The sequence below is a fragment of the Primulina eburnea genome, chromosome 8 (genome assembly GCF_022965805.1).
Source record: "Primulina eburnea isolate SZY01 chromosome 8, ASM2296580v1, whole genome shotgun sequence".
Lineage (NCBI taxonomy): Eukaryota > Viridiplantae > Streptophyta > Magnoliopsida > Lamiales > Gesneriaceae > Primulina > Primulina eburnea.
Window position 1 is genome coordinate 39844991 of NC_133108.1, and position 15042 is coordinate 39860032.

The window sequence follows — 15042 nt, forward strand, 5'->3', positions numbered from 1 at the left end:
TGAGGAGAAAGGGGCATACATGGGTCATGTCAACGACTCGATATGCTGCAGCCGAGAGAGTGGATGGCCAAATCCAAGTAGAAAGCACACTCAGGCTTTCTAAAAGCAAATCCTTCTCTTTATGCAGCCTTGTCAACTTGGATGACGGTAATACCCACCTTCCTTGATGATCCAAACCAATCTGATACCAGGTTTCAAACCTATCAACAACGAAACACGTTTCAGGATTTTTCTGAGCAATAAGAAACAAGAAATGTCATACATCTTTTGAACATGAGCCACACAGTTGCTCTCTCAAGTACTCAACCATGCTGTTCCTCTGGACTTCAGAAGTTAATCAAAACGAGGACTTCATCATTGCTTCTATTGCTGGAGTATATGATATAGGCTTATTCACAACAACTACAGTATATTTTTAAGCATAAGATAGGTTTCAATTCATTTAGCTCTAACAGAACTTGCACAAGCTCTATTCTCATCATTTCATTCTCATGCCGCAGTTCATATTGATTTTGTGAACTAAAAAAAACCTATTATTTAACATAATTTGAAATACAGTTAAACATCCTAAGCAGGGACAAAAAAGAGTATCCGTGACATAAAGTCAAATTCACATAATATAATCCAGAAACTAATTGCTTGTTAACCAATCTTGAGGAGGATGAGAAAAGTTACCGATAAACTAATTAAAGTCAACCAGATGATTCTGTAGGATCGAGAAACTTTAAACCAAACACACACTTATCAAATACTACAAGAAAATCTTCAACAGAACCAACTAAACGAGCCCAATATGACCCCACAGGAAGAAAAGCAAATAGCTGCTGTTTCCATGAGGTTCTACATAATCATTCAAATATTTAACCATGAAAAAATTATTAAGACTACCTGGTGACATCCATTTTGTCATCAGAGTCAGAATCCATAGTCGTGGCCTCAAATCCATCAACACCACCACTACGACTCACCACAGGCTCTCCTTCAAGAGTCCCAACATAAATTTCTGACTTCCCGAATATCATAACACCCCATAATACGAAGACAATAAAATAACCATTCAACCCCATATTCCTCATTTTGTACATCATCTTTCTAAGTAATATAAGCCAAATCTGTTCATATACAACAAAATAAATGAATCTTGCATCCAAAAGTAATGGGCCAACAAGTTGATTGCCACTTAGTAATAACCACAAAAATATTAATTAACCTAAAAAATTAACAGCGCACTTTGTATAGAAGTTGCATGTATCGAAGTAACTGACAGCTTTCTTCATAAATACCAACTAAATCAACAAAATATTAGAAAAATGGTACGGATTGAAGTGAGAACTTACCAGTCAAATAACTAAAGGGAGAGCCAACAAGTCACCTTGAAGCTTGGTTCTATATTTCTTCTCTCCTCTTTCTTGTTTTCTTTTCTCTCTTACTCACAATTGCTTAAAGTCGAACGTTAACCTGAACCATGGCTAATCATAATATTTTTTTCAAGAAAAGATGTAATGAATGATAAGTCGCAAGCAAAGAATCAGCAAAACAATTCAAGCAATTACAAGAGGATCAAACGAAATACCATCAAAGAAAAAATGATCAAAAAAAGGCAAGATCTTTGCTCACATTTGATCCAAGAAAAGAACCCCCCACCCAAAATGCTGATAACATAAATATAGTGCGACTCCACTTTTTCACCAACCAGCGGCCACAGTAGTTAAAGTAAGTGTTTTTCACAGAAGAAGCAAGGATAAGAATGCAGTGCATTAGCAACTGCCCACATTTATTATTCCCATCAGCACAAGAGGAGACAATTCAAAGCAAAACGTTACTTCCAACTTGAACTGAATGGTGGACCGTGTGGAAACTGTGAAATGTGAAAAACCAAAAGAGTGTGAGGTGTGTAATGGAGGTGGTTAGGGTTTGAACGGGTTAAATTTATTCAATACCGAAGTGCCAGAGATGGTACAACAGAGAGGAGATGATTCCATTAAACTATTTCCATCACCGAATAAGATTTTTGGACCCCTGCCACTAGGCCAATCGATCTTTGGACCTTCTGCGCGTTGAAATTCTTGAGTTCGTCACACTTTCCATGGCAGCAAACTGGTGAAAATGCACCTACAATATTTCACTGAAAAATCATATCCACCAATCTGAAACTCAGAGGAGACATAATTCATTTATTTGAATATAAAGAGTAATTGGTCAGGAAATAATATGCTGATCTTTTAGATAAACTTGAAACATTGATTGTGTCATAAATAACAATAGCACGATTTTAAACAGGCCTAGATCAGGGATAAGACCGAGAAAACATGCATATAGTCAACCAAATGCGTGATGAAAAGGGATAACCATCATGAGTTACAAGTGATGAATCTTCAGTTTAAATGCTACAAATTTTCCACCTATAAAGTTCAATCATGAAATATAAATAACAACAAAGACATAATACTAGTACATCAAGAGAAGAAGATATATTAACCCTGCTACCTTTGTGTCTATTATTACAATGGACAAGAGAAGATGTCTGCAGCATAGGACAATTGTTTCGTGAGCAGATCAGATTTCCATAATTAACTTCGCGAGCCTATTTGCTTTAGCTAGCTCTCCCTTTGAACAAAATGAATGAACAAGAGCATAGAAAGAATCAAAATCTCTCAACTGCTGCGTTTTTCCATATTCATCTGACCAAATTTTCATGTTTTCACCGAAGATTAAAGGCCCGTGATCTAAATCATGTGTAGTTGACCCTCTGAAAGAAGAATTTCTCCGGCCAGAGAAAAGTGCGGATTCAACTTCACCAAGTAAAGTAACAGCCTCAAGAATACTTCCTTGCTCACAAAGGGAACCAAGTAAATTTTCCACCGAATCTGACTGCAGCTCGCTATCTACTTTGCGTAGGAGAACAATGACTGATGGGGTTTGAAGCATCTCTTTTAAAATATTTCGAGACTCTTCCATCCTTCCCTTGGCACACAAGCCTCGGATTGCACACAAAAAACCAAGAAAATCAGGTAATATACCTTTGCTTCTAAATTCAAAATATAAATTGAGTGCTCCCTCCATATCACCCTTCCGGCAGTAGCCATTAATTAGTGCACTGACTGTGAAACCATCAGGATTTAGATTTCTAGCCTCTAAATCGCAGAAAAGCTTAATAGCTTCCTCAAGCTGACTGGAATTGCAATAACCATTAATCAGTGAATTATAAATATGAGTGTTGGGCTGAAGATTCTTGAGGAACATCCTTTCAAAGATCGTTCTGGCATCCAGTAAAAGTCCTTCTTTAACTAAAGCATCAATAAGTGTACCATATGTAATCTTCGAAGCAGCAACACCAGTTATCTCCATTGAGTCGAACAATCTAAAAGCCTCAACAAGACAACCTTGGCGACACAGTCCATGAATAACAGAATTATAGGTAACAATATTGAGAGCTACCCCCTTTTTCTTTGCAAAAGAGCATAGATCTAACGCCTTCTCAATAAGCAGATCTTTACAAAGCTTGTCGACCATAATGGAGTAGTCCACGGCATTCATAACAGGTAGGTTATTTTCAGCTCTAATCAAAAGCTCATATGCATCCAAAACTCGGCCACCATATATCAGTGTCTCAAAAACGGTAGCCGGAATAGTCACCCTCAATTTTTTGTCATTCATAATCGAGAGAAATACAAGGGCTTTTTTCACATCACTCAAACACAGGTAATGTATCAGTGTCTCGCTCACTCTTAGATCATACATGCCATGTATTTTAATAAATGAGGTCAGAATATGCAGCGCAAACAATCTTTGGCCTTCAGAAAGAAGAGCTCTGATGATCGAATAATAACACAAGTTCGTCAATTCTATACCACTATTCTTCATAAAAAATAAGATGGTGCACGATGCCTCTGTAAAACCCATTTTGCACAGGAAACAAGTGGCATCATTGCATAAAATATTCAGGGCTGGAAGCCGTAAATGTTTTATTCTTGCTATCACATTTAAAACTCCTTCTTCGCCATTTTTGTCTAATGTTGTTTTGAACAACATCATGTATATTGTTTCATTTAAAGGCAGACCTTTCTTGATATATTCAATAAAAATGTCGAGCGCCATACCCACCATGCCTTTTTTGCACAGCCCTGAAATAATACAATTGTAACATGCAACTGAAGAGTTTGATGTTTTCCGGATCTCGTCAAATATTTCAAGAGCCTCACCAATCCTACCTGATTTACAATATCCATCAATCAGAGTAATGTAAGTAACAGAATTCGGAGTTAGGTCCATCTGTGGCAATCCTTTATAAATTGAAAGAGCATCCTCGAACAAGCCAACCAATAGAAGAGCTTTTATCAGAATGTTGCATACTATAACATCCTTATGGATGCCAGCTTTTTCGAGTCTTCTCTTTGTATCTAAAATCCCTGAGGCACTTTGTTCTTGAATGTAGCCATGTAGTAATGTACTATATGTGACAACATCTCCAACAATAGCCTTTGAGAAATTGTCAGCATCTGATGTCCTCCCAACTTTGCATAGTCCATTAATGACGGTGTTATATGTTACGACTCCAGGATTTATTCCTCTATTCTCCATTTCATCAAGAAGATGGAAGACAAGATCAAAATTACGCTTCTTACAAACTCCATGAATCAAAATGGCATAAGTAAACTCATCAATCTTGATCTCCAAAGTTTTCAGCATTCTAAATATTGCAAATGCCTCCTCTAATTTTCCTTTCTTGCAAAAACCTAAAATAATTGCAGTGTAAGTAACCAAATTTGGTTCAAGTCCCTTCCTTCTTATCTTGTACAAAATTCCTACAGCCTTTTCCACATATCCGGCCTTCGAAAATCCATCTATAAGAATAGTGTAACCGATAATATCCAACTCAACTTTCCTATCCCCCATAGCTCTATAATTTTGCAATGCCTCATCCATTAATCCTTCCTGTAGACACCCATAAATCCAATTACTATAAAACACAACATCAAGAGCTAACTCGTTATTTTCCATCCAAGAAACCAAATCAGGTATCTTTTCTATTTTACCTAAGCTACAGTAAGCAGTCAAAACAGATGTACATGTGACAGTATTAGGCTTCAAAGAAGAAGATTTTACAGCATTCTCATAAAACTCAACTGCCAGACCAGGCTCCCCAATCCTTACAAAACCCGAAATCACAGAACTACAAATAAAGTTATCAAAAGGGTAATTGAATTCATCAGCCATCAACTTTACCAACTCAATCACTCTATCCATTTTTCCAATTGAGCTAAAGCAATAAATTAATGAGAAAAAAGTACGAGAAGAAGGAAAACTACCATCCGTTTTCAAAAAATCCTTTAACAAAGAAAGACCCTTCTCAGGATCTTTGCCAAATCTACAAAGTCCTTGGATTACAGAATCAAAGATCTGATTTTTCTGGAAAATCTCGGACTTCCCTGAGAGGGTTTTCAAGAATTCAGCGGCTTCATCATATTTGTGCACTTTCAACAAAGCTTTAGTGAAGATTGTGCGAGCATGGATGTCAGCTTTCACTTTGTTTGAACCGAATTGACAGAAGACGTGAATAATGGCAGCAAATCTTCTATTTTGATAAAGAAAACGAAGGAATTTGTTGAAATCTTTTAGAGTTGGTGTAAAACCACTTTTCCAAAGTGTTGAAAGCGAGAACATTTTAGAATGATGTTACGAGAAGATAGAACCATTCGGTGAGACTCCGCGGTTTTATAGAAACCTTCACCTTGCTGTCAACGTATAATGACTTTTAAGTTATATGGAGAATTAAGCAGCAATCAGAACTCCTGCAGGCGGGTACCTTTCCGGCGGGCGCCAGCGGAGACGCTCAGGCGGTCAGGCCCACCTAGCGTATCAATCTCAAACAACGAGCATTGACCCATTAACCCACTTACATTATTATTTTTATGTTCATAGAACCTGTAGCTCTCCTGCACATCGTTTTTAATCTCGTACCGTTAAATGTCTGTGTGAAAAGTTGGTCGAGAGTAGAAAAAATGTGTAAGGGGTAACCGAATCATATTGATCATCGATCAAACGTTCGTCTATTCGACAACTCAATAACAATAACAATCCACTTAAATTATTAATTTTATAGTATCACACTTTGTGGCTTATGTACAAAATTATAAACATGAATATTTATTTAAATTAAACAATAATCAATTATTTTAGATGTATTGTTGAAAATATAATGTGATGGCCACAGACATATTTTGAATTATTAATAATTTTTTCATAGTTGAAGATATATAATTCTGTTTAATTGTATTAAAACTGCAAAATTTATTGTTATTTATACTTTTTTTTACCAACAACAATTTTAAAGGAGTTCAGGCCATTTTCAAAAAATCAAAAAAAATAAAAAATTAGAGTTTTTATACAAATTTTGTGAAGAAAATTTAAAAAATGAATTTTTATACCTATAGGTATTAACATCTGAATATTTCTACATAAATTTAAATCAATGTACTATGCCTATCATCCACTTCCACCCATTTATTATCAATTAATAACCATCTTATAAATATCAAGTACATGTATACTTGTGCATACATTATGTGTTTGTACAATTGATTTTTTCTTATTCATTTATAAGATTTGTGATTATTTTTTATATTTTAATTATGGCAAAAACTTGTGTAAGACAGTCTCACTGGGTCGTATTTGTGAGACAGATCTCTTATTTGGGTCATCCATAAAAAAATATTACTTTTTATGCTAAGAGTATTACTTTTTATTGTGAATATGGATAGGGTTGACCCGTCTCACAGATTAAGATCCGTGAGACGGTCTCACATAAGACCCACTCTAAAAAGTAATACTCTTAGCATAAAGAGCGAGTCTCATGTGAGACTGTCTCACGAATCTTAATCTGTGAGACCGGTCAAGCCTACCCATATTCACAATAAAAAGTAATACTCTTAGCATAAAAAAAAATACCTTTTCAAGGATGACACCCAAATAATAGATCTGTCTCACAAATACGATCTGTGAGACCGTCTCGCACAAGTTTTTGCCTAGTATAGAAAAATAATATTTTTTCATGGATGACCCAAATAAGAGATCCGTCTCACAAAATACGACCCGTGAAACCGTCTCATACAAGTTTTTGTCATTAAATATTAAAGAACTGTATTTGTTGAGTTAATTCAAATGTAAACATGATAAAATTAAGCTTTAATCAGGTGTATGATCAGTACTGTATATATGATTAATTAGAATACTTTTTAAAAAAATCTTTAATTGATAGAAATTTGAACGACTAATTAATAATATACAAGGAATTAAGCACTCAGGCAATGCTCATTTGAGCTCCGTAGGACACTCAAATTGCAATTTGCAAATGCTGATAAACAAAAATAATATGAGCAGTCAAACCAACCAAAACAAGGCTAAATTGTCGTACATTTCACCTAAATTAGCTCAGAGTCAAAACTTATAAGCATCAGAAGAAGCTCCAAGTCTCCCCTCAATGCTACTTATCTTTTTATATTTTATAAACATGCACGTATTTTTAGAGAAAATACTTCAAACATATGCATCTTATTCCACATGGATCCAAAGAATATCATTAAAACAACATATAGCTACGGCATCAGCTTATCGATCATAACCCATGGCTACAACTGGGATTCTGACCTTGTGCCCTCGACTCCCTTTCAGCCAAATCTCGCCAAAACTGTAGAGACCGGTAATAGATCGAACTGTAAGAGTTACTGAGAATTTTCGGGATGCGCCAGGTGTTAAAGTCATAGCAGGAGGGCTGGTTTCCATGGCCACAGCAGGTGCCATTCTTGCTGTGATCACATATGTTTCTTCATCAGCCACGTTTGTGACGGTGCGAGTGACTGTTTGAGTTCCCACGAGGTGTGAAATTGTTATCGAGGGTGTGTTGAGATTTGATGGATGACCAAGAGTGTAATTGCAGGGTGCATTTGTGTAGTTTCTGATCTCCTGAGAATTGATTCCAGCTGTTGAGCACAAGAATCCTATGTAGTCTTCGTATCCTAAAATTTGTATCAAGAAATACGAAGATCAAGAAAAGAAGACCTTTTTCTTTGTTTCAGTTCCATCAGTTTCACACTGATGGGGAAAAAATAAAAAACTGAAAACTTTAGGAGAGAGGAAATCATATTTTCTGAATTTAATACAAAAAAACATGAAAACTGAAAACTTTAGGAGAGAGGAAATCATATTTTCTGAATTTAATACAAAAAAACATGAACGTCTAAAAAAATCTTAAGAGAGAGTGGGGATGATGCCACCTCTCAGACTTCCTTGGCCTTTATGACTGATTCCCATTTTCAAGAGACATGATTTGTTGTGATCAAACAATGACAGAAGCGAAAGTATAGTACGTACCAACATCGAAAATCAGTCCTGGATCTAGAGCAGCTCTGGGATTGACATGGCCACTACCATAATCGAAAGGTGTTGCAGGAACCAGAGACAGCACCCCGGATTCTGAATATTGTTGGGCTTGAAGTGGTCTTTCTGCCCTGTCAAGGGTCGATGATGTAGTCATCAAAGCTGATTTGATAGCGGCAGGACTCCAGTGTGGGTTCTTCTGTTTCACAAGGGCAGCTATTCCTGCTATGTGAGGTGTAGCCATGCTCGTTCCAGATATCATAGCAAAGCCTTCACCTGTTGCAAATGAATAACTTTTTTAAACTTCCAGAGTTTTAAACAAGAGAAATATAATAAAAGAGGTCACAATCACACCACAAATAGAACTTGGTTTGTTCTATGACCACACCTGCAGAAAATGACCCCGGGGTTAAAACTCCTATTAATTCATCAAAGTTCATAATAAATTCACACCTCTTCATTAGGTGAAAATATGAATCAATATGGAAGAAAATCTTGCTTAAGAATTAAATCATATAAATATTTTCTGAAAAGTTTTTCTAAAAAGTTTTTTTTTTTTGAAAAAATACCTTTTGTTGAAAAATGATGTTTTGGTTGGAATTTAATTTTTTAAAGAATTGTTTCAAAAAGACAAAAACAAATATTGTGGGTTTTAGATCTAATTCAACTTCTCTTTAAAAAATAAACAGAAAAAAAGCTGTTTCGTCAATGCAAATATAAAACTATTTCCACATGATTGTTAAAACAACATTAGAATACGTAGTAATGTTCTTTGGTAAGTAATTGCTTCTATATCCGTAGCTCTAATGATAAAATCTGCCAATAGAATTAAACACATGGACAGATTTGTAAAATGGTATAGAGTAGCAATTTACCAACATAATTTGGCTCATCAGTTCCATTAGGAGCCCAAGCAGACCAAATCAGAGAGCCAGGCGCCAAGATATCTGGTTTTAGTAGATCCGCGTCTTGAAAGCTGTAATCTTTGATATTAGGTCCTCGAGCGGAGAACAATGCTACTTGTGGTGCAGACATGTGGAGAATAGGCTCCAGCCCATCCCAAACACTTCCTACTGCCTTAAAGCTCGTAACTCGACCAGTCCAATCTCTTTGTGTAGAGACGTTGTAGTAGTCTATAAGTTCCTAAAAGAAGCGATAATCCAAGAATGATGAATGATGATTATAAATGAGAACCCAAATAATTTTATTTTAAACTGGATGAATCTTGAGTATCAAATGAGTCGAAAATAACCACCGCCCTGCACTATTAATAATACATCCACTCAAACTTCATTCTCCGGCACCGTGGCAAAAGGTGATGTAAAAATGCAAGTGAACAACTTTTGCCAGCAATATCAGTTCATGGTGCAAAATCATAAAAATATAAAAGTAGCCTGATATAATTCAAAAACGTTAGCCACCAAGAGTGTTTGTCCTTTCCTAACCGATGCTCTCCTAATGGACAAATAATATGACTAATGAAGAAGGTAAAAAAAAGTAGTTACCGTCGACTTGATAATATCTGTTATCAGGATCCCCGGAATACCAACAGGAACTGGATCATATTTTGTCCCAGGAGAAGAATTCTCTACTGCTAGGACAAAACCAACAGCACCGAGACTCTTGGCAGTCTCCCAGACTTTCTTGATCGAAGATGTTCCAACAACAAAATTAAAAGAATAGCCACAGAGAAGAATGTTCCCTTGGACCAAATTTTTGTTCAGAACTTCAGGCCTCTGGCATTCCGAAGCACTATACTTGGTGACAGAGGAATCCAGTATTACATCATTAGCTGCCACCAGGGTAAATGTTTGATTTGAATACGTAGCAGCTGCATGAAGTAAACAAATTGAAATTTAAAAATTTTCACCTGTCAGAGATAAGAAGGGTATGATATAATAGTGGAAAGGGACTGCAGAATTACTTCCGTTTTGAATTTTAAAGTATCGGAAATATAGAGAAGAGACAACATCCACATAACATGGTTACGATGGCCAGCCAAAAAGGTCTACATGTGAGACACAATCCCGACATATCTGAAGCGCTAATAATCTCTTTTAGTTTAGTGCAATCATCACCTCTTCGTACAGGTGTAAATACGTGAAAATAAAAATTATAGAAATTTTTCATAATAATAGATCACATTTCAATTATATAAAAAAGAGATGATAAACTTAAATATATTACAGCTCATTCCAATATATATTCTTTTACTTGTAGCACGCAAATTTAGCATTCCATATTCAGTTCGGGCATACTTACGTGACAAACCAATTCCAGATAAAATTTTCCCATTTCCCAAGGCGAGATGGTTCTTGTATCTTCGATCGTCAACTGCAGCAGCTACAGATGCTATCCAAGGGCTGTAAGACAATAAGGTTTTGGGAAAAGGACCTCCATTTCCAGCTGCTTGTGCAACAAAAACTCCAGCTTTTACAGCCGAAAGTAAGGTGGCATCGAAAGGGTTTAAGAATGTCGTCTTTGTAGCAGCTGGAGGACTGTTAGGACCCACCGAGAGATTCAAGATATCCACACCATCATGGACAGCCTGTCAAAATGTACATTGCATGAGACCAAAGAGTCCCCTCTACAGTATACAAAATAAGGTTTTTCTCTGATTCATTTTCAGGACAATAGTATAACTAATATCCAATAAATTGATGTAGAAATGTGTGTGTATTGTTCTCTGTAGTCGATTTGCAAATGAAAGAGTACCATACTGACCACAACAACATTAGTATATGTGCCAGAAGCCAGATCAATTTGCATGGAAATAATAGTGAAGTACGGGAGCATCATCATCTTCATAACAATATCCTAACCAAGAATTTTCATTTTAGACTACCTGATCAATGGCAGCTACTACATCTGCAATGAATCCACCGAAAATTCTGTAGAGTGCCTTGTACACAGCAATCCTACATGAAGACCAACTTATGAACTCTCAATGAAATGATATTTTAAATGAGAAAATGATCTATAAAATGCCTGCGGCCCAAAGAGAAATAAGATACAAACATAACCTTACCTTGCACGAGGTGCCATTCCACTTGCTCTTCCAAATTCATACCCATGCATCCTCACTGGAATTCCATTATTTCCAGCTGCAATAGCCGCCGTATGACTAAATAAAAAGATATTGATGGATTAAGTTTCAAAAAGCATAATAAATATACATATAGATAAAAAAATTAATCAAATCAACAAAAACCAGAAAACAGAGCTGGAAAAGAAAAAACTTCATATTTAAGGATGTGTTAAGGCTTTTTCTATCACCTAATATTTACAGCTTGAGAAGCAGAATATAATATGAAATTAAAATAAATATCAAAGCAAATAAGAGGAAAACAACGACCACAGCTCGTGAATCTGACATCATAAAAGGCATAAGCCAAACCTTCCATGTCCATCACCATCAAGGGGAGAATCATAATCAATGTCGGAATTGAACGCACCAGCCGCTTTAGCAGCTTCAGCAAAATGTTGAGCTCCAACAATCTTCCCATTACAAAAGTCCTGCTTGGTCTCTGGGTCAACTTCACACTTACCTCTATATTTTATGATTGGGCCATAAGGATCTGTTTGGTGAGTTGCAAAGCTTGGATGATGAGGATAAATTCCCGAATCAACAAAGCCAATAACAATATCCTCTCCAGCTCTGTCAAAGCCACCTCCAGTAGGCCACACTCCTGTTGGAAGTCCCAAAAATTGAGGAGTGTGGGTTGTAAGTTTCTTGACTTTCCAATCTCTTTCCACAGACTTTACACCAGGTGCACGTCTGAGAATTTCTGCCTACTAATACGTTAATGGTGTTAGGAACACAAGTAAAACCGTAATGAACATTGATCATGTCAAAGAAATGGAAGGAAAGGAAATATAGGAGCAAGGAATCTCACCTGTTCCGATGAAATGTGAACGGCAAATCCATTGATGAGATGAATATAGCTGTAGAGTTTCTTATAGGCACCTTGGTCGAACAGCATGTCAAGAAGCATATCATGTCGCTTTTCTAGATGGTGGGAATAGGATATGACCAATTCACTGAAAGTGAACCAAGAACATAGAAATATTTTGACTTCAGTTATCAGAATTTCAGTGGACCTGATCTAAGGAAACAAAACAGTGTAGCATGGCTTTAACAAATCAAAAGTTCATGACAGTGTGCAATTCCCCAGAACCATGCATCTCCTGTTTTTGTTTCATGGGGACTGGAATTGGAAACACACATGCAACAAAAAATACAAAACAAATATTTGCATATTACATGGCCCCGAGTTTTAGTAGGTTCATTCCTGACTGAGAAATAATTTTAGTTTAAAGGAGCTTCAAGAGCATATCGGAAAAGAAGAGTTCGAAGAATTGAAGCTTGGCATTTCATACTTCTAGCAAAATTAAAAAATGTGCTTCTTTAACCATTTTTAGATATGCAACTGACGAAAGGTTGAATGGATAAGAAATCAAACTACTGCCTGTATAGTATAGAAAATGCTAGATTCTTGGTTCAAAATTCTCCAAGGATTTGGAATCAACTTACTACCGAGTTCACCACTCACAAACCAAGAAATAAGTCATTTTTATACGGGATTCAAAATAGAACATGTCTCATGACTCTCGTTGGAAAATCATGGAAAGCAGCTCAAACAGTTCTTTAGTCCAAGTCCCAAACAGGAAGACATCGAACATCCATATTAATGTTGGTAAACTTCATTTAAATCTAATAGAACTTGCACAAGCTCTATTCTCATCATTTCATTCTCATGCCACAGTTCATATATATTTTGTAAACTAAAAAAATCTGTCATTTAACAGCATTTGAAGTACAGTTAAACATCCTCAGCAGGTGAAACACTTATCAAATACTACAAGAAGATCTTCAACACAACCAACTAAATGGACCTAATATGGCCCACAGGAAGATGAACATATAGCTGCTGTTTCCATGAGGTTCTGCATAATTATTCAAATATTCAACCAATGAAATAATTATTAAGACTACCTGGTGACGTCAATTTTGTCATCAGAGTCAGAATCCACTGCTGTGGCTTCAAATCCATCAACACCACCTCTATAACTCACCACAGGCTCTCCTTCAAGCGTCACAATGTAAATCTCTGCCTTCCCCAAAATCATAACACCCCATAATATGAGGACAGTAAAATAACCATTCAACTCCCTATTCCTCATTTTATACATTATCTTTCGAAGTATCCAACCTTGGATAAGACAAATCTGTTCATATACAAAAAAAAATCAATGAATCTTTCATCCAAAAGCAATGGGCCAATAAGTTTGTGACCACTTAATAATAACCACAACAATATTAATTAATCTATAAAATTAACAGCGCACTTGTGCATAGAAGTCGCATAAATCGAAGTAACTGACAGATTTCTTAGTATATACCAACTAAAACAATGAAATACGGAAAAATGGTAAGGATTGAAGTAAGGACTTACCGACCAGATACTAAAGGGAGAGCCAACAAGTCACCTTGAAGCTCGGTTCTACTTTTTCTTTTTCTTTTTTCTCTTACTCACATTTGCTTAAGGTCGAATGCTAACCTGAACCATGGCTAACCAAATATATTTTTGAAAAAAAGATGTAATGAAAGATAAGTCGCAAGCAAGGAATCAGCAAAACAATTCAAGCTATTACAAGAGGATCAAACGAAATATAATGAAGGAAAAAATATAAAAAACAAAAAAAGCCAAGATCTTTGCTCACATTTGATCCAAGAAAAGAATCCCCACACCAAAATGCTGATTACATAAATATAGTGCGACTCCACTTTTTTCACCAAGCAGCACCCACAGAAGTTGAAGAGTGTTTTTCACAGAAGAAGCAAGCATCAAGAAATGCAGTGCATTAGCAACTGCCCACATTTAATACTCCCATCAGCACAAGAGGAGACAATTCAAAGCAAAACGTCACATATTATTTTTTATTAAAAAAAGAAAGAAATTCCAATTCTTGAACTTAATGGTGGACCGGGAGGAAACTGTGAAATGTGAAAAAACCAAAAGGGTATGAGCGTGGTGTGTGTAATGGAGGTGGTTAGGGTTGAATGAGTGATATTTATTTAACATGGACGCTGCCAGAGGTGGTACTAGTACAACAGAGAGGAGATGATTCCATTAAACTATTTCCACCATGGAAGAAGATTTTTGGACCCCCGACTCTCTTTTTCTGGTAGAGATTATTAATAAAATAATGGGTTCTTTATTGACATTATTTCATATCTAAAGTTGAAAAGCTACCGATGATATGCTGATATTTTCCACCGAACAAGTTGTAAAAATAAACATATTCCCATACGAATTTGAATCCAAGTTAAAACACAAACATTCGCCGATACTTCGAGGTCTGAATTTGAACCAAGTTAAATCGACATGCTTTCGTCCTCATAAAAAAACCAACAATCAAATAATTGGTTATACATTGGAATTCGGATGTAAACTGATAGGTGTCACGATATACAATATGTATGACAAATTAGCGATGACGCCATGCAATTTAAATTTTAAATATATAAGTAAAAACTTTTGTGAGCAGAGTAAGAAAAATAAAGTTAAGAGGCAGAAAAATATATTAAAGAATTTTGAGACGGAGGACAAATGGAAGAGTAAGAAAAATAAAGTTAAGAGGCAGAAAAATATATTAAAGAAT

General features: G+C 36.0%; 2 protein-coding genes across 9 annotated transcripts; both read right to left on the reverse strand.

Annotated features, from left to right (window-relative positions):
• Nucleotides 1-12: 12 nt before the first annotated feature.
• LOC140839699 (pentatricopeptide repeat-containing protein At5g57250, mitochondrial) lies at nt 13-5952 on the reverse strand. 5 transcript variants are annotated; one of them, XM_073206599.1, is made up of 5 exons: nt 2488-5951; nt 1837-2112; nt 1338-1379; nt 889-1112; nt 13-200 (listed from the first exon to the last, which is right to left on the reverse strand). In XM_073206599.1, exon 1 carries the CDS (start codon nt 5662-5664, stop codon nt 2557-2559), a length of 3108 nt encoding a protein of 1035 aa, XP_073062700.1. In that variant the 5' UTR covers nt 5665-5951; the 3' UTR covers nt 13-200; nt 889-1112; nt 1338-1379; nt 1837-2112; nt 2488-2556. The 5 variants fall into 5 exon arrangements, with proteins under 5 accessions (XP_073062700.1, XP_073062697.1, XP_073062698.1 ...); XM_073206596.1 differs by lacking the exons at nt 13-200; nt 889-1112; nt 1338-1379 and adding an exon at nt 2350-2402 and having other exon boundaries at nt 1425-2112; nt 2488-5952; XM_073206597.1 differs by lacking the exons at nt 13-200; nt 889-1112; nt 1338-1379 and adding an exon at nt 1425-1458 and having other exon boundaries at nt 1618-2112.
• A 1421-nt stretch (nt 5953-7373) lies between these two features.
• On the reverse strand, nt 7374-14572 carry LOC140839700 (subtilisin-like protease SBT2.5). Of its 4 annotated transcripts, none has more exons than XM_073206601.1 (12): nt 14101-14572; nt 13833-13937; nt 13373-13605; nt 12273-12417; nt 11774-12168; nt 11405-11500; nt 11222-11294; nt 10639-10924; nt 9882-10207; nt 9252-9519; nt 8371-8652; nt 7374-8015 (listed from the first exon to the last, which is right to left on the reverse strand). In XM_073206601.1, the coding sequence occupies exons 3-12, from the start codon at nt 13567-13569 to the stop codon at nt 7609-7611; spliced, it is 2475 nt and encodes an 824-aa protein (XP_073062702.1). In that variant the 5' UTR covers nt 13570-13605; nt 13833-13937; nt 14101-14572; the 3' UTR covers nt 7374-7608. The 4 variants fall into 4 exon arrangements, 3 of the variants coding, with proteins under 3 accessions (XP_073062702.1, XP_073062701.1, XP_073062703.1); XM_073206600.1 differs by having other exon boundaries at nt 13833-13948; XR_012119778.1 differs by having other exon boundaries at nt 7972-8113; nt 8176-8652; nt 13833-13948.
• Nucleotides 14573-15042: the final 470 nt, after the last annotated feature.

What these genes read in the sequence shown, in the direction of transcription:
- LOC140839699 (XM_073206599.1), bottom strand. Translation starts at nt 5,664, where the DNA reads ATGTTCTCGCTTTCAACACTTTGGAAAAGTGGTTTTACACCAACTCTA.
- LOC140839700 (XM_073206602.1), bottom strand. Translation starts at nt 13,569, where the DNA reads ATGTATAAAATGAGGAATAGGGAGTTGAATGGTTATTTTACTGTCCTC. An exon ending in GACAAAATTGACGTCACCAG is followed by an intron (nt 12,418 to 13,372) that starts GTAGTCTTAATA and finishes GTTCACTTTCAG; the next exon opens with TGAATTGGTCATATCCTATT. An exon ending in TGATGAGCCAAATTATGTTG is followed by an intron (nt 8,653 to 9,251) that starts GTAAATTGCTAC and finishes CATTTGCAACAG; the next exon opens with GTGAAGGCTTTGCTATGATA.